The 20,802-nt window shown below is 47.6% G+C and overlaps 7 protein-coding genes and 1 non-coding gene across 8 annotated transcripts; 5 read left to right on the top strand and 3 right to left on the bottom strand.

Moving 5' to 3' along the window:
* Positions 1 to 6: 6 nt before the first annotated feature.
* F9C07_2278583 (rhamnogalacturonase B) lies at positions 7 to 3,274 on the top strand. The gene is made up of 5 exons (XM_041289074.2): positions 7 to 1,077; positions 1,134 to 1,172; positions 1,229 to 1,430; positions 1,499 to 2,687; positions 2,774 to 3,274. The coding sequence occupies exons 1-4, from the start codon at positions 451 to 453 to the stop codon at positions 2,293 to 2,295; spliced, it is 1,665 nt and encodes a 554-aa protein (XP_041141746.1). The 5' UTR covers positions 7 to 450; the 3' UTR covers positions 2,296 to 2,687; positions 2,774 to 3,274.
* F9C07_t34 lies at positions 2,852 to 2,964 on the bottom strand. The gene has a single exon. It is a non-coding gene; the product is annotated as a tRNA-Gln (tRNA).
* Positions 3,275 to 4,123: 849 nt separating the features above from the next.
* On the top strand, positions 4,124 to 5,251 carry F9C07_91 (putative arabinosidase; the record flags this gene model as incomplete). Its single annotated transcript, XM_041289075.1, has 3 exons — positions 4,124 to 4,412; positions 4,481 to 4,598; positions 4,654 to 5,251. 3 exons carry the CDS (start codon positions 4,124 to 4,126, stop codon positions 5,249 to 5,251), a joined length of 1,005 nt encoding a protein of 334 aa, XP_041141747.1.
* Positions 5,252 to 7,037: 1,786 nt separating this feature from the next.
* Positions 7,038 to 8,616, top strand: F9C07_1001423 (putative arabinan-endo 1,5-alpha-L-arabinase). The gene is made up of 2 exons (XM_041289076.2): positions 7,038 to 7,795; positions 7,850 to 8,616. The coding sequence occupies exons 1-2, from the start codon at positions 7,493 to 7,495 to the stop codon at positions 8,525 to 8,527; spliced, it is 981 nt and encodes a 326-aa protein (XP_041141749.2). The 5' UTR covers positions 7,038 to 7,492; the 3' UTR covers positions 8,528 to 8,616.
* A 22-nt stretch (positions 8,617 to 8,638) lies between these two features.
* Positions 8,639 to 11,807, bottom strand: F9C07_2061931 (UDP-glucuronosyl and UDP-glucosyl transferase; the record flags this gene model as incomplete). Its single annotated transcript, XM_071508658.1, has 7 exons — positions 8,639 to 8,856; positions 8,916 to 9,054; positions 9,107 to 9,521; positions 9,869 to 10,636; positions 10,684 to 10,920; positions 10,970 to 11,591; positions 11,651 to 11,807. The coding sequence occupies 7 exons, from the start codon at positions 11,805 to 11,807 to the stop codon at positions 8,639 to 8,641; spliced, it is 2,556 nt and encodes an 851-aa protein (XP_071365402.1).
* Positions 11,808 to 12,951: 1,144 nt separating this feature from the next.
* F9C07_88 (putative monooxygenase) lies at positions 12,952 to 14,460 on the bottom strand (the record flags this gene model as incomplete). The annotated part of the gene is made up of 1 exon (XM_041284442.1): positions 12,952 to 14,460. The coding sequence occupies one exon, from the start codon at positions 14,458 to 14,460 to the stop codon at positions 12,952 to 12,954; it is 1,509 nt and encodes a 502-aa protein (XP_041141751.1).
* A 528-nt stretch (positions 14,461 to 14,988) lies between these two features.
* Positions 14,989 to 17,061, top strand: F9C07_1001519 (uncharacterized protein). Its single transcript, XM_041289077.2, has 4 exons — positions 14,989 to 15,674; positions 15,737 to 15,841; positions 15,890 to 16,260; positions 16,317 to 17,061. The coding sequence occupies exons 1-4, from the start codon at positions 15,516 to 15,518 to the stop codon at positions 16,768 to 16,770; spliced, it is 1,089 nt and encodes a 362-aa protein (XP_041141752.1). The 5' UTR covers positions 14,989 to 15,515; the 3' UTR covers positions 16,771 to 17,061.
* A 520-nt stretch (positions 17,062 to 17,581) lies between these two features.
* Positions 17,582 to 19,588, top strand: F9C07_86 (putative amino acid transporter; the record flags this gene model as incomplete). The annotated part of the gene is made up of 7 exons (XM_071511796.1): positions 17,582 to 17,704; positions 17,763 to 17,833; positions 17,977 to 18,066; positions 18,120 to 18,202; positions 18,240 to 18,664; positions 18,720 to 19,049; positions 19,109 to 19,588. The coding sequence occupies 7 exons, from the start codon at positions 17,582 to 17,584 to the stop codon at positions 19,586 to 19,588; spliced, it is 1,602 nt and encodes a 533-aa protein (XP_071365401.1).
* Positions 19,589 to 20,802: the final 1,214 nt, after the last annotated feature.

Here is a 20,802-nt window from a genome sequence, read left to right as displayed (position 1 = left end):
GGGTAGCTCGGGCTGGACACCGTTTGATATAGATTAACTCGCGGTTAGTTTGTGGTTCGTTGGAATTAGGGCTTACAACAGCCTGCGGTAGACACGAACTCCGGTGGAGCTTCGGCTACGCTCTCGGCTACAGAATACAGAGAGTACTCCGAAGTAGTGTACGCGCGCGAACAACAGCCCACTGCCGATCGACAGGCTAAGAGAATAGCACTTAATTAAGGGGGCCTTTGAGAAATATACAAAGTGATAGATAAGATGTGATGAGCCTCTTCTCAGGATGCTCACTGCCTCCCAATTTCTTTCTCTTTTGACCTCTGTATTGGGTTTTTTGATAGTTGGAATTGTCTAACTATTGTCCTCTCATTTAATCCGTTACGTCTTTAAAGCTACGTACGTTCGTTCTTTGTTCCCTCTTTTTCTTTTTCTACCTTCGCTTATCGATGCTCTAATATGCGTTCTGTATCACTCTTTCTATGGGGTCTGGCACCTCTGCTTGCATCCGCCCAACTCACTGGCAGAGTTGGGCCTCTGAAGTCAGCGGCTGAGAAAGCCGCCAACAAAACGTGTAATGTTCTTGATTACGGAGCAGTCGCCGACTTGTCAACCGATATTGGTCAACCATTACTCGACGCCTTTGAAGACTGTAATGGGAGTGGTCTGGTGTATGTTCCCGAAGGCGAGTATGCCTTGTCTACCTGGGTGCTCTTCGATAAAGGAGAGTCATGGGCTCTGCAACTTGACGGCGTGATCTACCGGAATGGAACTGATGGCGGCAATATGATAACGTTTGAGCATACGAGTGATTTTGAAATGTTCAGCAGCAACGGAAAGGGTGCGATTCAGGCACTCGGCTATGAGTTTCGTAATGCGGGAGAATCGACGAATACCAGGATCATGAGATTGCAGAAGGTCTCCTCTTTTTCTGTTCACGATATTATTCTTGTTGATTCTCCAGCTTTTCATATGTCGCTTGATACTGTGTCAGATGGTGAGGTATACAACGTTGTGGTTCGCGGAGGCAGTTCAGGTGGGCTAGATGGTATTGATGTGTGGGGTGAGAATGTCTGGATCCACGATGTGAGTCTACTGACATTGAATGCCTGGGAAAGAATCTGCTTACTGACGATACATAGGTCGAAGTCACTAATAAGGATGAGTGTGTGACCGTCAAGGTGCGAGGTAACTCAATTTTGCTATATCACGCGCTTGCTAATTATATCCATCGCAGAATCCATCCCATAATTTGTTGATCGAGAACGTCTACTGCAACTGGAGTGGAGGTTGCGCGATCGGATCCATTACCTCAGGCACTAATATCACGGACATCATCTATCGCAACGTGTACACCCGCTCGTCCAATCAGATGTTTATGATCAAGAGTAATGGAGGCGATGGGTACGTGAGGAATCTGGCTCTGGAGAATTTCATTGGTAAATTCCTTCCCTCCCTTGCTGTATATTATGCCAGGAATAGTCGCTAAGATGGAAACACTGATCAGGCCACGGAAATGCCTATTCCCTGGACATCGACAGCGCTTGGAGCAATATTGACACGGCCGATGGAGATGGTGTTGAGTTTTCAAACATTACCGTATCCAATTGGAAGGGCACTGAGGAGGATGGTGTGCAACGTGGTCCGATCAAAATCCTCTGTCCTGATGAAAATCCTTGCTATGATATTACCATCAAGGACTTCGCCATGTGGACGGAGACCGGAGACAGTCAGACGTATTTCTGCCAGAGCGCTTATGGAGACGGACACTGTCTCCAAGACGGTGATGAGCTGAAAGAGTACACAACGACACTGACTGCCACCAGCGCACCGAGTGGCTACGCAGCGCCCACCATGAAGGAGGACCTTTCCGAAGCGATGGCCTTGAACACATCCATTGCAATTCCTACTATCCCTGCCTCCTTTTACCCTGGCGTGATGCCATACAGCAGCATCGCAGGCGGTAGCGCAGCAGCTGTAACCCCTAGCTCGAGTGTGGCATCTCCTTCAGTTTCTGCAACCCCCAGCTCAAGCTTCGTCGCATGGAGCTCTTCGGTTCGTGTCTCATCGCCGTCAAGACCTGCCAGCTCGCCATCTTCCACCAGAGTTAGCCCTTCCTCGTCTTGGATAAGGACTACAGGAACGCCCCCTACGACTGCTTCAACTGACGCTCTGCCCACTATCCCCGCTCAGAAGCAGCCATCTCCTGACACCGAAGTGATTGGAAAGTGTGGTTTTGCGCCGCCTCCCAACCAGGGTGGCCATCACCATGTGCACCACCACACTGCTCCTCAGCACCACTGAGTTCGACAGACAGAGTACTCTTATATATAGATAGTCAACCTATTAAGGGAGGTTGCGTGGAAAAGGGGAAAGCTCCACTTATTGATATTCAAAGTGTTATTGACCACATTGGTAACCTACGCTATGCAAGTACATACGAAGAGATGTACTTTAGAGGTCCCAAGTTCCTTTCAAACCAGCCATAACTTGAATGCATGATAGACTGTTATGGCAGCAGGTTCAGTACCATCACTTATACAAAGACTGCGTGCCTCTATCCAGTTTAGCTTGTTAACGCTACAGCATTCACTTCTATGGTTGGTTCAGTACAACAAGATATTGAAAAAGCCTTTGCTTCCGGCAATACAGTGTTCTTTCTGTATATCCTTCTTTCCTCCAACGTGATACATAAGGTAAGATTATTTCGTAAACCATTCAGGAACAAGTCTTTCTCAAAGTCTAATTACATCAAAGTGTATATAAACTAACTCTTTCGAAGCTTAGTGCTGATTTGGTCGAGGCATCAGATACGAGTGGGTGGTGAGTGAGACATAGAAAGGAAAAATAATAAAAAGGAAGGTCCTAGCCGGATTCGAACCGGCGTTACCGGAAGATTTGACTTCTCTTATATATCTGTCTATATATATTGTTCATCAAAATCCGGTGGGATAACCACTACCCCATAGGACCAATGGACGGCGAAATTTTGACCTCAGGACACTTTTCACAAAAGTGAAGCTTGGGGCCCACGAGCCCTTACTTTATATTGACTCCCGGTTTTAATATTTTTAAAGGTTATTCGAATCATGGCGCTGGAAAAATACGTCTCCTGCTCCCAGTATAGGGTCGAACTCTACAAAGCGTACAGTTTGGTGAAGCCTATTGTGTATGTTACCCCACTATTTTGACTGAAACACTGGGAGCCCCGGGGCAGCGGGGCTTCGGGAGGCCCGCAGGCTCCCTGGAAGGTTAAGTTGTCCGACAACCCTCGTTGACGACATTTATTAGCAAATTTAATTCTTTTATAAACCTGCTGAATAGATTAGCTTCTACTAAGTGGTAAACTCTAAGTTAAAGTCTTGCAGAAGCTAGAAACGTAAGCTGCCCAATCTGGACGGAAACAGGAGGTACTTGTTCGACAAATCGGAGATTATGTTTAACTACCAAACACTCAATAAGGTTGCAAGTCAATAATTCGAAGAATGCTCTTCACTTCATATACTTCTCAATATATACATATCAAAGACTCGCTCCTATTTATCTTGCGACGGAAGAACGGCCAGAGTGCGGTGGCTTTGTTCTCAGATACATAACCGCATTAGGGCTCACTCTACGACTGGAAGGCTCTTGCTCAACCCTAAGTGTACTGTTAAATATTATTTGGGCTCATCCCTGATTTGATCCTTTCTGTAATTTCCCTTATACTTACCCTCGGGTTCGTTTCTCCCTTCTTTCATTCCTTCCTTATCCAAGGAAAGATCAATACTTAGAAAAATCTACTACCCTACTGAGACAGATGGCGGGCCATGTATAGTATAGTAAACCTATGATATCACATTTTTTTCTGATTCCCCCGCATCTCCAGTGGAGGGAAATATGAGATCTGGGAGTTCTCCGGTGGAGGACTCCACTGCCAAGACAACCATCGCGCAAAATGTCCGCGAATCATGAAGCCATTCACAGGAGAAAAGCGAGCAATGAGACAGTAGCCAAGCTCTGCGTGTTTTATAAAGGATCAGGGATTTCGTCGAATCGTGCAGGATGTTCTTTGTCGACATAGTGGAGAATCGCTGTCTTATACTCGAATACTGTACCTACCTCCGAGAGACGAATTTATTGCCGCAACAACATGCGCATCTTCTCTTCCATCTTCGCTGTGGCGAATATCGTTTCCCTCTCAACAGGCAGAGTTATACCTCGCCAAGATGGGGACTCTTACGTTGGCTATCTCCTCTCCACCTTTACTGACGCGAATCCTCAAGTCTTCTGGTACCTCTCCGAAGGTTCAGATCCGTTAGCTTTCAAAGCTCTTAATGGAGGAAGTCCGGTATTGGAATCGACTGTTGGCACACGCGCAGTAAGAGATATATTTCTTGCTTCCAACGCTGCTAGGTCTGAGTATTTCATGATTGCAACAGGTACTGAATTCATACCGTGACCTTTAAAACAGAGAATACATTAACTAACCAATGCGTTTTCTGATTAGATTTGGACATCAACGCCGACGGCTTTTCCTGGGATGAAGCAACAAGACGCGGCAGCCGTGGGCTTACTATCTGGAAGTCAAGTAATCTTGTAGATTGGTCTGAACCTACATTGACAACGTATGTAAGCCTACAAGCCGATCAAATGTAATTGATTCCGATTGTTTATAAACAGGATTGAGGAGGACACTGCCGGTATGGCTTGGGCACCTTCTGCTGTCTGGAATGATGACGAGCAGCAATACTATCTTTTCTGGGCATCCCGCCTTTATGACTCCACTGACTCAGATCATACCGGCACTGCTGGTTTGGATCGAATTCGCTATTCAACCACAAGAGACTTTGTGACCTTCAGCTCTCCAGCCGATTATGTCGCTCTGGACGACATTCCCCTCATTGACCAAGAATTCCTGGAGCTCGGCACACCCGGCGCCTACGCTCGTTTCATCAAGGACGAAAATGTCAACCAGGTTTACCAGGAAACGACGACAGGTGGGCTTTTCGGAGAATGGACCCGCATTCCCGGATATATTGGCGATAACCCGTTGTCTGAGGGACCAGCTTCGTTTCCTGACATTGAGAATTCTGGACTTTACCATCTGTTGCTTGATAACTATGAGGAATATGTTCCGTTTCAGACAAGCGATATCGATGCGGGCTCTTGGGAGAAGTCAAGTTCGTCTTCTTACCCCACAGGGTTGAAGCATGGTTCTGTTTTGCGGTTAACGCAGACGGAGTATGATGCTATTACTTCCAAGTTTGGTTCGAATTAGGTTGTATATCTTCGGGTTCCATATCTTGGCTGAGATCAATATGGGGCTCCTGTTAGCTGATTATTATAGCATGATTCGCCCTCTGTACATCATTGTTGCTTCATTGGAAGATCTTGTAGCGTTGTTTGTAAATTTCCATGAAATGAACTACCTTTGACTTGACTTTGGGATGTAATTAAATCGTACAGCCTATTCGTACTAATGCAAGAGTCCCTCTAGCATCTGCACAATTCTCACAATAGCCTCATCACTCGCACTGAACATCGGATTGATACCAAGAAACGCTCAACCTCCTTCAATGCAGCACAAACATTCTCCCTTGTACGCAAGCAGAATCTGCTCACAAATTCACGGTATACGCGGACACGATGGTGGGACATTTCGAAAAAGTTTCGTTCGCTGGAAGTTTCCATGAGTTGAGTGATTGTTGTTCCATTTGTCCGCTTCTCTTCTTTTTCGGCGAGAATAGATAGGAAATAACGTTTATCGCTGCAAAGTCTAGATATGCGTGGGTCTTTGATAAGCCTGGAGGTGCGGCTCCGGGCACATTTTCGAGTAGTTTTGGGAAGGTTGCAGCTTTTTGGAGTGGGGGAGTGGGACGGGAAAGTTACAGTCCTAGTCAATGATACTGGGTGGAGATTAGCATTGCATAAGGTATGATGTTATCGGAAGAAGAGCGGTTTGGGGGTTAAGCGAACCCTTTTATGTTATATTCCTCGTCAATAATGATGTTGTCATTGTGGAGATCCACATGGACAAACACCCAGGGACTATTTTGGTGCTCGGGAACAACATATAGAGGAATCATTGACCGTTGAATTAGATAGTCGATGGCAGTGGAATAGTCATGCCGGCGAAGCGTACGACGTATACCTCTGTCCACGCACTCGGTGAGCCAGACGCTGGTTGATACCTGCGTACCATTTGGTGTCCCGTGGGGAACCCCTACTGAGGTCACGATGGCTCTGTAATATGATTGGAAGCAGGCGTACCGTAAAACAGAGTTTGGTCATCTAGCGGACACTCAAGGATAATGATGAGTATTAGATCGGCGATTTGGTCCAAAACCTTCTGCCGATATGGGGCCGCAGGTGTTAGCTGATCCCATGGCATCATGGGAGACCCTTCAATCCAATCTAGTAACATGTAACCGACACCGACAGGGTTGTAGCCGTGAGAGCCGCAGTCAAAATACCCGTGTATCCGAGGAGCAGGAACATTTGGGGGTCTGTGGGCAAGTTGGATCTGTCGAGTACAAATTTGGAAAAAGGAATCATCCTGGTTCAACGGTAGTCTCGCAGCCCATCGCTCATCCCTGTCGGGAAAGCTGATTATGAAGATGATGTAACCTGGTCCAGTGATGGGTAGCTGTCATTATCTAGCTGACAGCCTCGAGTGCCAGCCAGGGATGATGCAACCTGAACTAGGGCTTGCTTGTCGGGCAGCCTAAGAACCTCGTCCACGGATCCCATTTTGTTTGGCAGCTCTCTGAATTGTCCGGAAATGTACAGCGACTTTGCCAAAGATTTTACTAGAGTATGAAGCAGCCAAAATAGAGAATCGCTCACGATAGATAAAGAGGGACGGGCTACTATTCTTTATTAATTTTGTGTGACCTACTGACTAGATAGCATGAATGGGAACCTTGCAATTCATCCTCAGTAACATATTTCTCGGTAAATGTGCACTTTACTGGGTATATCAACTGGCATGAAGATGAAAAATGAGAGACATCTACGTCGTCTACGTAGTTTAGTAAAGGCAATAGCTAGGTAAATTATCTTGGAACAGTACTTTTCTGATATGTGGAATGGCAGACGGATGAGGGCGACTTCGACTAGTCTGAATTGATCAGCATCATAAGTTCTGAATAGTGACATTAATCAAAACAGTGCAGATCCAATATTTGCATTGCAATTGCTGTGAGGTTGACCTATTTCTGGATATCTGAAGCCGCTAACTAGCCGCAGAGCCCGTATTCTCCCCACTAGGGGCTGTTAATGTTTACATCATGCACAGCCTACTGCGCCGAGACTCAATCAGCATTTAACTTCAGTGTTGGTTATGCCGATCAATTCCCGTCTAGTCAGCAGAAGCGCTGATCCTCACGGCCAATTTCCCGATTCAGCAAATCAGGTCAACCGCAAGTGGGCAGGGCAGAATCCTCCAATATATTATTCGATTGATATAAAACCCATACAGGCCCCCCGTATGTACCGATGAGAATCAACAACACAGAACATGTTTAGCACAATGACACCCTCATTATCGAAACTAGTCGCGCTATCGCTTTTCTTAGGGACAGCCTTGGGCGAACCCTGGAAAGCTATCGACGCGGATTTTCCCGACCCGAGCGTCATCAAAACCGACGATGGATATTACGCTTTTGCCACGACTGCAAACGGTGTCAATACTCAGATAGCTCATTCCGCAGATTTCAAAACGTGGAATGTCTTGGATGGCCAGGACGCGCTTCCGGGTCCTTTCCCTAGCTGGGTAAATGGTAGCCATCCGAAGGTCTGGGCTCCAGATGTTATCCAACGGGTGAGTCTACGAATATCTTCCAGGTAGAGTAGGAGCTCCAGCTAAGAATGACAGAATGACGGAAAATTCGTTATCTACTATTCCGCTGCCACCAGCGGAACAGGCAGTAAGCACTGCATTGGCGCCGCAACCTCTTCCTCAGTTACCGGTCCCTACTCGCCGGAGCAAGATGTTCTTGCCTGTGATAAGAGCAAAGGTGGCGCCATCGATGCTGCGGGCTTCAAGGACGACGATGGCACATACTACGTTGTTTATAAGGTCGACGGTAACAGCCTTAATGAGGAGGGCAGCGGATACCACCCCACGCCTATCATGTTGCAGAAGCTGAAGTCGGATGCTGTGACTCCTGACGGAGAGGCCAAGCAATTGATTGATCGCGACGATGCCGACGGGCCCCTGGTTGAAGCACCTAGTCTCGTGAAGAGTGGTGGCCAGTATTACCTGTCATTCTCGTCCAATTGGTACAACTCCCTCAATTATGACGTTAGCTATGCCGTCGCGTCGGCCGTCACTGGTCCGTACACCAAGGCGTCGGCTCCAGATGCGCCGTTGCTGGTTTCTGGGGATAGCAGTAATGTTGGAGCGCTTGGAGGTCCCGGTGGTTCTGATTTCCGCGAGGATAGTAGTGCTATTGTGTTCCATGCTTTTAACAATGGGAAAAACATGGCCAAGGGTCGTGGAATGTGGGCGGCTAACGTCAAGATTGATGGAGGAAAGATCTCCATCCAGTGAGTGTAGGAGTATCAGGATCCTGTTCTTGTATTGAATGTATTATTTTGTACTAATGTCATCTTTAATATACATACATGGTATAATTACAAAATCAGGGGTATCTGCGGTTTGCTAATGAGCGTGACCATTTTGATTCTGAGGATGGTTCTTTTCCAGCTCACGCCATTTCTTCATCACAATGGCTCTCTCCTCCATTGATGCGGCACACATCTCCTGGATACCTTGTTCTAGTCGCGACCGTAGGATGTACTTCGTCTTATTCTTCGTTAGGGAATTGCGAAGGCTCTTGTGCAGTCCGTCCAGCGGGAAGCCTGCTAGTCCCCAGATGCCTATTGAGATGGTAGGTTAGCCTAGGAATAGAAATGAGATATATTCGAAACAGGCATACCTGCAGCTGGCTTAAAAAACACTCCACCCACCCCCTTTCCAACTCCCTTTACCAAGCCTCTACCACCGGACTTCTGAAAACCCCGAGCAGGCTGCGTAAGAAGGCCGGTAATGCCGTAGTAGAATCCTTCTGTGAATTCCTTATACCTGTCAGCATCTCTCTCTGAGGGTCGCAAACAGACAATCACTCACTGTCCCAGCTGCTCGAAAGCCACTTTTCACATTGCGGACTCTCGGAATCCTTTGTACCGTGGTGTCATGATACAATTTTGGCGCGTTATGGAAACCCTTAGCTAAGCTAAGCGTCAAATCGGTGGGTAGCATGATCGCAAAATTAAGCACTTGCTTAGCGAACTTAGAGGTATGGTAGCCTGTTTCTGCTAGAATCTCTTGCGCACCAGTCTTCTGTTCTTTAGCTCGTTTTCGGGTCAGTGTGCGCTCAAGGTCTAGTTCATTCGCAGCCTCATCGGAGTCATCAACAACCGTATTTGTGCTACTGCTGTCCGACTGTTCTTCCTCGGCTGAAGCGTAGTCACTGTCACTCTCGGACTCAATGTCGGATTCTGATATGGATGATCTATTATCGCCCTCAGATCTGTCTTGACGACTAGGACCACTGGTATGCTCGTTGGATGATCGCTCCCTTTCTTTTTCTTTCGCCTGCTGCAGGCCTGTCGTACAGTGTGACCTTACCCAATCTCGATTACCGATATGGTGGCTATGATGATGGTGACGCTTTCTTTTGCGATTTTCCTTCGAAAGCATTCCAGCCAGGTCCGTAGGCACAGTGGCAAGGCCACTGATGAAATCACTCACAACTCCGTACAGCACTTCAGCACCGGCGGAAAGCGGCCCTCGCGGATCACGGTTCGTGTCGTACTGCTTGGAGCGGTACCTAGATAGTATGAGTAAACAGCCACATAACGCTTTGTTCTGGGGAAAGGGGGATCTCACAATTCAAAGTGATGCGGATCCACAATTCCAGCCTCTACTAGAACCGCTGCCGCAAAGGCACTCAATTTGATGTGCAGATGTTTATGCCACCATACCGCAGGACGGGTAGGACATATAGCGCACCGCAGGCTACGCAAATCCAGATGTTGATGAAAACTGCATACGGCGTTTTGCACGCCCCTTTCTGTCCGCATACCTTTGCCTATCTCCTCGGCCTTTTCTAGTGTAGAGGGTTCTAGAGCTATGTTGATCGCTTCTGCTAGTTTCTCCGCGGTCAATTGTTTATATGGCACGGGTTGTGGCCCAGCACCTGCGCGTGCCACGATCGATCCCCAGAATGGCTGATCGCCGAAAAAGGGTACAATTACCGTCGGACGACCCAGGACCAGCCCGGCAGCAGTGGTGCCTGCACCACCATGGTGAACGACACATGAAACATGCTGGAAGAGCCAGTCGTGCGGAACCTTCCCCAAGAGCATGACATCCTTGGGAACTTCAGCTCTTCCTTCTCCGATATTGCCCCATCCCTTAGACACTAGTGCTCTCTTTCCTGTAAGGCGAACGGCCTCGAACACAATTTCTGTCAACTTGGCGGGATTGTCGACTACAATGGAACCAAACCCGATATACACCGGGGGGTCACCAGCTTTGAGAAAGGCATCGAGATCGTCGGGTGGCTTGTAGTTCGTGTCGCTTTCAAGGAACTGAAACCCGCAGACATCGATGTTGTCTCCCCAGTCCTGAGGTTTGGGGAGGAGGGATGGAGACCTAGGATCATTAGTCACTGGCTGGAAATTTGCAGAAGCCTAACATACCAAAGGTAAGTATATGGTATTTGCAACCGATGTGCGATACTGGGTGCCCGGATGGCGTCCAAGGGATCCAAGCCCAGCTCCCTCTTGCGAAACCGATTTATAAGGTCTCCAAGACCTTCCCATAACATTACCTCCACAATAGCATATGACGCGAAATTCGCAACGGATGGCTTTGTATTACGCGCTCGGATATTGGCCAATGGGTGTGGAAATGACTGCGTCGCCGACCATGGCATCCTACACTCTTAGCAAACGGCGACTTCCACTCAAACTGGGACAAACTCACGTAAACATCATATTCACCGGAATTCCTAGTTTCTCTGCACAACTCAAATGCGCGAAGCTAGGTGGATTCGCAATAATAACGTCCGCGACAAATGGCTGGGTATTGCAATCTGGAGCATCACTCCATGGATCCTCCTTGATATGATGCATACCCGTCCCATCCCCAGTCTCGAAGCATGAGCGCCAGCACCCGGAGAAAATAGCCTTCATTTCACGACGGCGCTTGGGAATCGCACCGCTGCGAATTGTCCGCATATCCGGCATCAAACCGGGGTTATTTACCATGAACGCCATCAACTCTGCGGGGTCACCTCCAATGCTGAAAAATTCCAGTCCCGTTTCATTGATATATTCACGAAACGCAAGATGTGTAGCCAGCCGAACCCGGTGTCCATGTTTCTGTAGCTCTTTTCCCAACGCAACGAATGGTTGTACATCACCGCGAGAGCCCACTACGTGGATAACGATGTTCAAACGCAAGGGAAACTTGTCCTGTCCTTCCATGGACATAACCGACGGTCTTCGTTCTCCCGGCAAGGGCTTGGGTTGCCGTTCAAGATGCTTAATCAGGTTGAGAAGCCAGGGCTTATGTTCGCGAAACTTGATATCCAGTCGTCCATCATCTTTTGATCATTAGATACTATGACATCATAAGGGTCCATACAAGGAGTGGAATACAAACCCATCACCCGCACACCAGTATCTAGTCCCTGTTCTCGAAGATGCGCATGGCCGCCACCAACCGAGCGACGCCTGGGACTGAGATGCTCATCTGGCCAATCTCCTGCTGTAAGGCCATGTTCACGCGGTCGGTGCGGTGAAGCTGTTGCTGCTGCCATTGTGCTGGTCTATACCGTTCCTCTGTGAGTGCATCTGTCTACACGCCCTGAATAGTGAGTATAATGGTGATAGCGAAGAAAAGAGGAACCAGGTCTGAAGACATCATGAAAGTTTGAGTGATGATGAAAAGTTTCCAAGGAGTCCACCGATGATGTCACAGTCCGATGAATTAGCTTCGGCAGATCACCGGTTGACCCGAATCCCTCTTTTGCTTATTTCCTGCCGAACCGGTTGGGGTCCACTGATGAGTTCTTCTGCTGTAATTATTTAAAAATTTACTGGGGTTCAGATGACTTACTCAAATTGACTCATTCCCTAGTTTATCGTCGAGAGTGTTAGACACGGTCGCTTCTGTCCAGTCCCTGGCCAGCCCTATCGGGCCGATCCCGATTCTTGGCTCGTGTGTGATGCCGAGGTTCAGACCCAAATTTGCCTCCTGGCTGTCCCTTGTACAGGTCACGCCCTCTGTATCCTGAGATTGTGATTTCAAAGTTCAAAGATCCTCGGAAATACTACAAATCACCTCCGTGCCTACCTCGCTTCCCATGTTTTCATCCATCCAAGCAAACCCGACAATCCGCGGAGTTCACGGAAGCACCCGGTCACGCGATGAGGGCTCTTCGGTGCTGTCTGACTTTTGTCAAATAGCAATATCATAAGTAATTAGAGTTCATCGTGTGAGTAGAGTGCGTAGAATTACTAGGATGCTTGAAGTGATACTTCCCTTGCTAAAGGTCGGTCGAAATTGCCATACTTGGTATTCTCGGTGTTATCGGCGTTGTCTTCGGCCTTTGTCACCACTGTTTAAATGTGTCCGTTGAGGAAGTCTGGCCAAACGAAGAGAAATGCTCTAATTCATGACCCAGGTACCTCACTTCAAAAGGAGGTTTGTCTAGAATTATGATTTGCATGTTCAGGTCTCTTTATAGTCAGGTATCACAATTTTATATTGTTGTACAAGCATGGTTGTAGAGACCAGGAGCAGAGAAAAATAACCAATCAAGTATTTATATTGGAGACTATCTAGGATAATCTAATTCATGAGAAATAAGAAATAGATTTACACACACAAAGCTTTTTCTTTTCCCTGTCCCTTCAAATATGATTCCGTGACGGCTGCGAAGTTGCCCCCCTATTCCAACCCTAGTCGTCCATTCGACCAAAGGCCAAATAGCCATCCGGGCGGATCAGCATCTCTCTCACTCCGCACATATACAAGCTCGTCTTCTCTTCTTCATCTGGCATGTCGACAACTTCCACTACCGTCGTCCAGTTACCAAATGCCGGAGGAGGCCGGAGTTCAATGATATGCTTTCCAGGAAGGTGCAGCTGGATCCATCGTCCGTCTTGGGTGTAATCATGAAGTTCGGTTACCATCCCATCTGGTAATCTCATCTTTACATTCAATGCACGCTTTCCCTGGATGTTCTCTGGTAGGGCCCGCCATCCGTCTGGAAGTATCATATCCAGCGATTTGGGGTAGGCAACAGAAAATCCGCTGATCTCCCTAGCCAAACGCTTGTTGGCCTCTGGTACACGCAGAAGCTTGCCGATCGCTTCCCTAACCGCCCATTCTGGGCCAGACGAGGCAAAAAATAAGAGTGACTGTGAAGTTGTGTTTTGTACAACAGCTTTGGCAACTGGCCATCGTTCTTCTTCGTACGTATCGAGTAACGAAGCAGGGGCGGACTTGGAGATGACTGCGGCAAGTTTCCATCCTAAATTCAGAGCTTCTTGGAGACCGACATTTAAGCCCTGGCCGCCGGCTGGGAGGTGTTTATGGCATGCATCTCCGACGATGTAAATCCGATTTTGGCGATACGTTGTCGCTAGCCGTTGTTCGTTGCTGAAACGCTTTAGCATGCAAGGGTTAGAAAGCTTGTAGTCAACGCCGGTTATTTTCTGCAAGCTCTGATTCATCTCCTCAAGAGTCACTTCAACTGACTCAGGAACCGTGCCGCGATCACTCGCGAACACATTTAGGCGGGTTCTTCCGCTGGGGACCCTCAGGTCAGCGGCGATAACTAGGCCGTGCTCGTTGTGAACAATGTAGGGATTCGGCATGGCCGTGCCTAGTGTAGCCTCGCCACTCATGACTGTATTGACAGGTGGATTGCCAGTGAACTCGATGTTGGCGATTTTGCGGATCGTGCTGCGAACACCGTCCGCACCGACGAGGTATTTCCCGCTGGCAGTGAAAGGTTTGTTATTGGAGTAGAAACCCCTCGCAACGACATAAGGCCCGGATTCGTCTATTGAATCGACCTGGACACCCTTGATAATCACTGCACCCAGATCCACGGCGCGCTGAAATAGGATCATCTCGGTTTTGTACTGAGGCACGAGTAACACGTAGTTCTGGTCCGTTTCACGGCCGAAAACACTGTAATCAAGACGAGTGTCGAGAACACCGTAATGCCACCAGTCGGTCTTTTGACCCGCTTCAATGAAAGAGTCGAGCAGACCGCGAGAGGCGAAGATTTCCAAAGATCGACCATGCATCACAAAGGCACGCGTTTCCGCCATGCCGTCCGAATTTGTTCGTTTCTCGACCACCAGAACGGAGAGACCGGCAAGGCGTAGTTCGCAAGCGAGGAAGAGTCCAACTGGACCAGCTCCCACAATCACCACGTCATGAGTAGTGTAGGTCATCTTGTGTCAATAGGAGGTGAAACGGAACGAGGAATGGCTGAATTGTTTAACACAAGGTTGTCGAATCTTTGTCTAAAGCTCCCGAGCTTTCATGGCACTTTATAGAAGCCCTGGTCTCCATCATACCAAAAGCCATCCAACTCCTACCCGAGCTGATTGTTGAATTAGGAATCACCTGGAGCCCGGAGTTACTTGTTCTTGCCATATTTCCGGTTTCTCTTCTTCTCTTCGCGAGTGAGTTGTCGGACTTTGAATACTATCGGCAATCGGACTTTGAATCTAATTTTGCCCTGACTATTCCCGGGATAAGCCACAAAACATGAAAAAGTATAACTAATTTACTCGGCTTAAGATGCCTTCTGCCGATGCTCTCGGTAGCCTTGTCCAGCTGCCTGTAAAGAGGCGCTAATATAACACACTCGGGGCGCATTCGAAGTCCGACTTGGCGACAGCCCACTTGACCGTTCGGCCGTAAGAATGCAACCCGCAGAGCCCTCTCTTAAATTGATTTATATGGGGAATTTTGGACGCATAAGCATAGCATAAGCAATCTACACCGCCGGCTCAATGAATTGCTCATGAAAGGATATGAGATGTATATTTGTCTTGTCTATAGGGCGGGAGAAGGAGTGGATAAAGTAGCATCCTTTGCTATTGACATGGATCGGGGTTTGCGTCAACCGAGTTTTTAACAAGGGTAGTGTGGCACTTGGTCAGGGGCCACTATCCTATAATATGTTTCGTAGCGTCCAAGGTATGATTACGGACATAGAGAAAATGACTTCAAAGCGGTCCGTACGGTCAAGGCTAGCAAAAGGGTGAGAGATTGATTGTATCTGGAAAATGGAATCCCTGCGAGATTCGTGACAAAGAATTCTTTCTCCCCAAGATTATTTCCATTCAAAAGATTGTAAGGGTAGTGTTCCAGTCCCTCGGGTACCCGTAAGACTCATGGTGCGATACTACAAATCCCAGGCAACAATGCTCTAGTTAGCGATTGCAGTGGATAAAGATCGGTTGAAGGTCACCACCCAGTTGCTCACTCAACCCATGCAATGAGCAAGTTTGAACCGGGCAGCTGGCAACCCATGGTCAGTGTCCTGACGTGGCTGTTGATGATCACGGCTATTCTTGTAGTTTTTGCTCGGCTTGGAACCAAATATTGGATCATCCGACAGTGGACGGCGGACGATTACCTCTGCATTGTATCAATGGTAAGATCACCAGCTCTCATTGACAGCTTCACGACTGCACAATAGTGACGAAGCCTTCCCAGGCTCTCTGTGTCGCGCAATCGATAGCTGTTTCTATGGCCATCGCGAATGGCTATGGTAACCACTATCAGTCACTTTCCGAGATGAGCCTGCAAAACATCATGAAGGTGAGCTCCTGCAAACATGCTTTCGATAAGCTGTTCATGGTCAACTAGTCTCAATATGCTGCGACCATGCTCTTCATATCCAGCATGTGTTTCTCTAAACTATCGGTCATCTACTTTATCCGAGACGTGACACCGTTATTCAATCCCGATCGCCTTATCACTGCTGGTCTGGAACTTTTGACTATTCTGTGGGCTGGTATTGGTATTCTCACTGCTGTCTTCCAATGCAGATTGCCTCGCCCGTGGGACTATCTCCACGGTCAATGCATTCAACATGAAAGATGGTGGACCTATATGTGTGTGATGAATATTGTGACCGACTCCGGGGTGATGGCTCATGGAATCTTTATCGTGGTGCGGCTTCAGATGCGCTTGAAGAGGAAGCTAATATTGACGGTTATTTTTGGACTGCGTACCTGGTAAGCGGACCAATACTGTCTCGATATCTTCATTTATCGCTGATGGATTCACCCAGCGTGATCGCTGCCAGTGCTTGTCAGGCTTTCTATGCCAACCAAGTGGTTGAATCTCCTGATCCGACGTTCGATACCTCGCTGTTTACAATATCTACACAAGTCGCTCAGTGTTTGGGTCTTATCACCTGCTGTTCACCTCAAATGAAACCGTTCATAGAGAGTCTTCGCTCATTCGGCTTCTACGTTGATGGAAGGCCGCGTCACGGTTCTTCTGGCGTGAGGCACGATGAACTCCTGGCACGACCACGAAAACAGGAGGATCTTTTCCATCAGCAGCATGAACTGGGGACTATTTCTCCATTTAACAGCTCTTATCAAACAGCAGTTACTGCCTCGCCATCAAAACGAGATTGGGATGCCGGAAGCCAGTCTAGCCAGGCTCATATTATCCATGAGATCCGCACATGGACTGTGACAGAGTCTGTAAAAAATACATCGCCGGTGATTCTCTAGTGAAGCGGAGACTCTCTTTTCTATTCTTTTCTGTGTTTGTCTTACTTTAGTAGTTCGAACCCATTATTGATAAATATGCAAATTGTTATAGTCTCAAACTATCCCATTCAAATGCTCCCAATCGTTTGCGTCGTATGGCCCTTCTTCACCTTTTCTCTGTTTCTCCCCCTTTTTGCTTTTTCTCTTTCCTTTTTGCCTGTACCGTCCTGTCGCTAATTTTCCTAGTGATGCTTCTTTGCCCCTTTATAGTAGGAATAACTGTAGATCATTATAGGGTGTAGGAAACTAGACCGGTTATTCCCTGTCCGGCGGGAGGGCACACCCGCAACGGAGACATGGTTATCAACCCGTCAAAAGCGGATCCAGTCCACTGATTTCCACACCCGACGCATCCTGACCCTCCTGCGACCGAGGCAACAAACGCGATCTCGGACTCTAATTGGGCTTGTTCTCCATTGGACCCTTGTTAGGTTGCGTTCTCGCCTCCACAGGTGCTCAGTCTTGGCTGATTAGCTCGTGAGGCATGCCATTTCATTCGCAGACTTTCCTCGACTTGGAATATGGTGTAATTTCTAGTTGTACAGCAGGGCTCACGGAAAGAAATCAGAGACCCTTGTCCTCCGATGGACTGGCTACGTGCAGGCTAGGCCACAGCAGTTGTAAATCTCTAAGTCTCCATTCCTGCCTCCCCCCAAATCTTTTCTCTTTCTCCGCAAGTCTTTCTGTGGAACAGTTCCATGATTGACTGCTGAGTTTCCCTGTGTGCTCGTATGTGTGTATCGATTGTGACTATACAGTCGAATTCTCCAACATGTCCATGCACGAACTGAAGCAAATGGCGCCTCCTGTGCTGAGCGAGATGGAGGGACAACCAATCTACCGAGACAAGGACGACTTGTATTTGACTCGCATGGGAAAGCGCCCTGTCTTGAAGGTGAGGTGCCTCTATATATCCCTTCGACAACAGACGTGCTAAAGCCATCAATTGATAGAGAAACTTTGGGTTGATGTCCATGGTGGGATTTAGCTGCACGCTGTTGGTCACATGGGAGGGGTATATCATGTAAGCCATTATAGACCCTGCGCGGTGTTGACCTCGTGGCTAAAGTTAGGGCTCTTCCAAAAGATTGTTTCTGCAATCCTTTCAAAAGTATTTTGCCTCCGGTGCATCAACGTGTGTTGAATCGATTACTGACCTATACCCAGTGGTGGCCCGGCTGGTTCTGTCTATGGTTATCTTTTCGTCTGGGCTGGCATCGCCGCCACCTTTGTCGTCATATCTGAGCTTGTGTCGATGTAAGCTTCCACTAGGGTTGTGCACCTGAAGTGTGCTGATAGATGAGCGACAGGGCTCCTACGTCCGGCGGGCAGTATCATTGGTGCTCGATGCTGGCGCCTCCATCGGCAATGAAGCTGGCTAGCTACATGACGGGTACGTCCCCATCAGGAAACTTAAGTGCTGTTAAGAGCTGGGATGTTTACGATAAGGATAGGTTGGCTTACCGTGATCGGATGGCAAGCCACATTCGCATCGGCAATGTATCTGAATGGAAACATGGTCCAAGCCCTTATTATCCTTACCAGGTCGGACTACGTCCCTCACCCATGGCGAAAAGCCCTATATGCATGGGGACTCTCTGTACTCTCCGCGATCATCAATATTGTCGGCGGAAAGTTTCTACCTCGTTTTGAGGGCACCGTTCTAATCTTCCATGTCCTGGGGTTTTTTGCCATCCTAGTTCCCTTGACGTACATGGCAGATCACAAGTCGTCCGCCGAAGAAGTATTTACCTATTTCATCAACGAGGGAAATTGGCCTTCGAGGGCGCTGTCAGTCTTTGTCGGGTTGACTGGCCCTGTTTTTGCTTTCGCTGGCGGTGATGCTGCGGTCCATGTAAGTCAACTGGGGCTATTTAATGGCAAACGATCTGCTAACAGTCGAGCCATAGATGGTCGAAGAGATGACCAATGCAACAACCGCTGTTCCCCTGTCTCTGATGCTGACAGTGTTAATCAATGGGTCCATGGGATTTGGAATGATGATCGCCTTGTATTTCTGTCTCGGTGATATTCAAACTGCGCTTAAATCCCCGACAGGTGTACCTTTCTTTGCCATCTTCCTGCAGGCAACAGGATCCGTATCCGGCACAGCAATTGCAGGCGCCCTGGTAATGTCTCTGGGTAGTTGTAATACAATTGGCACCTTAACAGCTGCATCACGGCAATTTTGGTCCTTCTCTCGCGATCGAGGGATTCCTGGATGGCGGATGTGGAGTAAGGTATGTAGCTGTCCTTAATCATAGGATTGACCTATGTACGGAAACTAAGACCTCGATAGGTAACGGAACGTACATCCATCCCAACATATGCAGTCCTCCTTACGGCCGTTGTCGGGTGCCTTTTGAATCTCATCACGATCGGCTCAGACGTGGCGTTCAACAGCTTGGTATCCATGTCGATTTCGGGTCTTTACCTATCATATATGACTGCTGGAGGACTCTTGCTCCACCGCCGTTGTACCGGTGGGATTGGGCATGCGACCGCTGGCGAGCAGACGATGATCAACACGGCAGGGGCTAGGTTGGTCTGGGGGCCATTCCATGTTCCCGGCATTTTGGGTATAGCCATTAATGTCTTCTCCTTGGCCTACATGACAATCGCTACGTTCTTTGGCTTCTGGCCTACAACGAAGGATGTCAATACACAGACGATGAACTATAGTATTGTTGGCACGATGGGGGTTATTATACTTAGTCTCGTCTACTACTTTGTCCGAGCAAAGAAGGTGTACACTGGCCCTCTTATAGAGATATCTTGATGATTTCTTTGGAGGACATTGGAAAAGACGCGAGGATTTTGACTCGGCTCGAACAGCAGTCATTCTACAACTAGCTGTCAGTGAATGTCATCGTATGCTTTGCTCATAGAACCAGGTAAAGCTAATCTCCTAACAGAATTGGTAGAAATAATCTATTTCCTATTGTCGTACGCCCAGACCCACTGCGGTAGACGACACTTAGAAGCGGCTCTAAGTGCTCTACATGAGGTTTATGTTGTTGTTCGCTCGCATTTCTATCCAAGGTATAGGCCAGCATAGAGCCATATGTAACAATCACCTTGTGACTATGACAAATGCTATATTTAGCATGGCTGTGTTTCGAACATGCCCCTAAATGAGTCCTTCGTGAAGTATATTCCACATTGGATTCTAATTTCTATGAATCGATGTTCCACATTAGTAGTTTATTACTAAATCTATTTGATCTCCATACCATGGTCTAGGTTTTGAAAGTATTCTATGGCTCATATTACTCCACTGGGTAGATGTGATTGGGTTATTGGTTGACTCCATTTTTGCCTAATCGACATGCTAGTTACATCTAGTAAGTGTGATGTTAGACCAGTCCTGCCTTCTCATAGATAAGTAATACATATCGAGTTGAGGGATAGTTTAACGTATGCACTGATGCGTCAATAGCTAGTTATCATGTGTAGGATATGAGCTTAACACTTTACAATTACGGCTCGCTCGTCTATTGCCCTGAAGGTCGGGTATACGCCGTTGTCTACAGCGGTAAATATGAATGCACAAGAAGATAGTTTCAAAGAATCGCATTCACGTCAATTGAATGTCTGGGAAAATATAACCCAAGCGTTGCTCATATTCAGTTCCTATTAGTCAAGTATATCCCTGATGTATTCTCCATGTAGCAAAGGTCCGGCCACCATATTTGGATGATGAAACCAGAATGAACTAAATATAGAAACTCAGGACTAAGAATTAAAACAATATTCATTCAATGAGCTATGAATGTAACCTGGTTGCTCTCCTGTCAGGTCTATCAGCGTAGGGCGGGTCCATCCACAAAATTGGACCGTCTATAAAGTCTAATCGCCCACAAAATAGATCTGCTCCACCCTTGTACAAACTTCATGTCAGTGTTTTGAATACTTACTCCAGGTGTTTCAGAGTACTACTATGTTGCATTTAGACCCTCGTGCTGACACCATGTTGGAATATTTAATGGCCTT

The sequence above is a fragment of the Aspergillus flavus genome, chromosome 1 (genome assembly GCF_009017415.1).
Source record: "Aspergillus flavus chromosome 1, complete sequence".
NCBI classification, from domain to species: domain Eukaryota; kingdom Fungi; phylum Ascomycota; class Eurotiomycetes; order Eurotiales; family Aspergillaceae; genus Aspergillus; species Aspergillus flavus.
The sequence above is the reverse complement of the archived record's forward strand: the minus strand, read 5'-3'. Positions and strand labels throughout refer to the sequence as shown.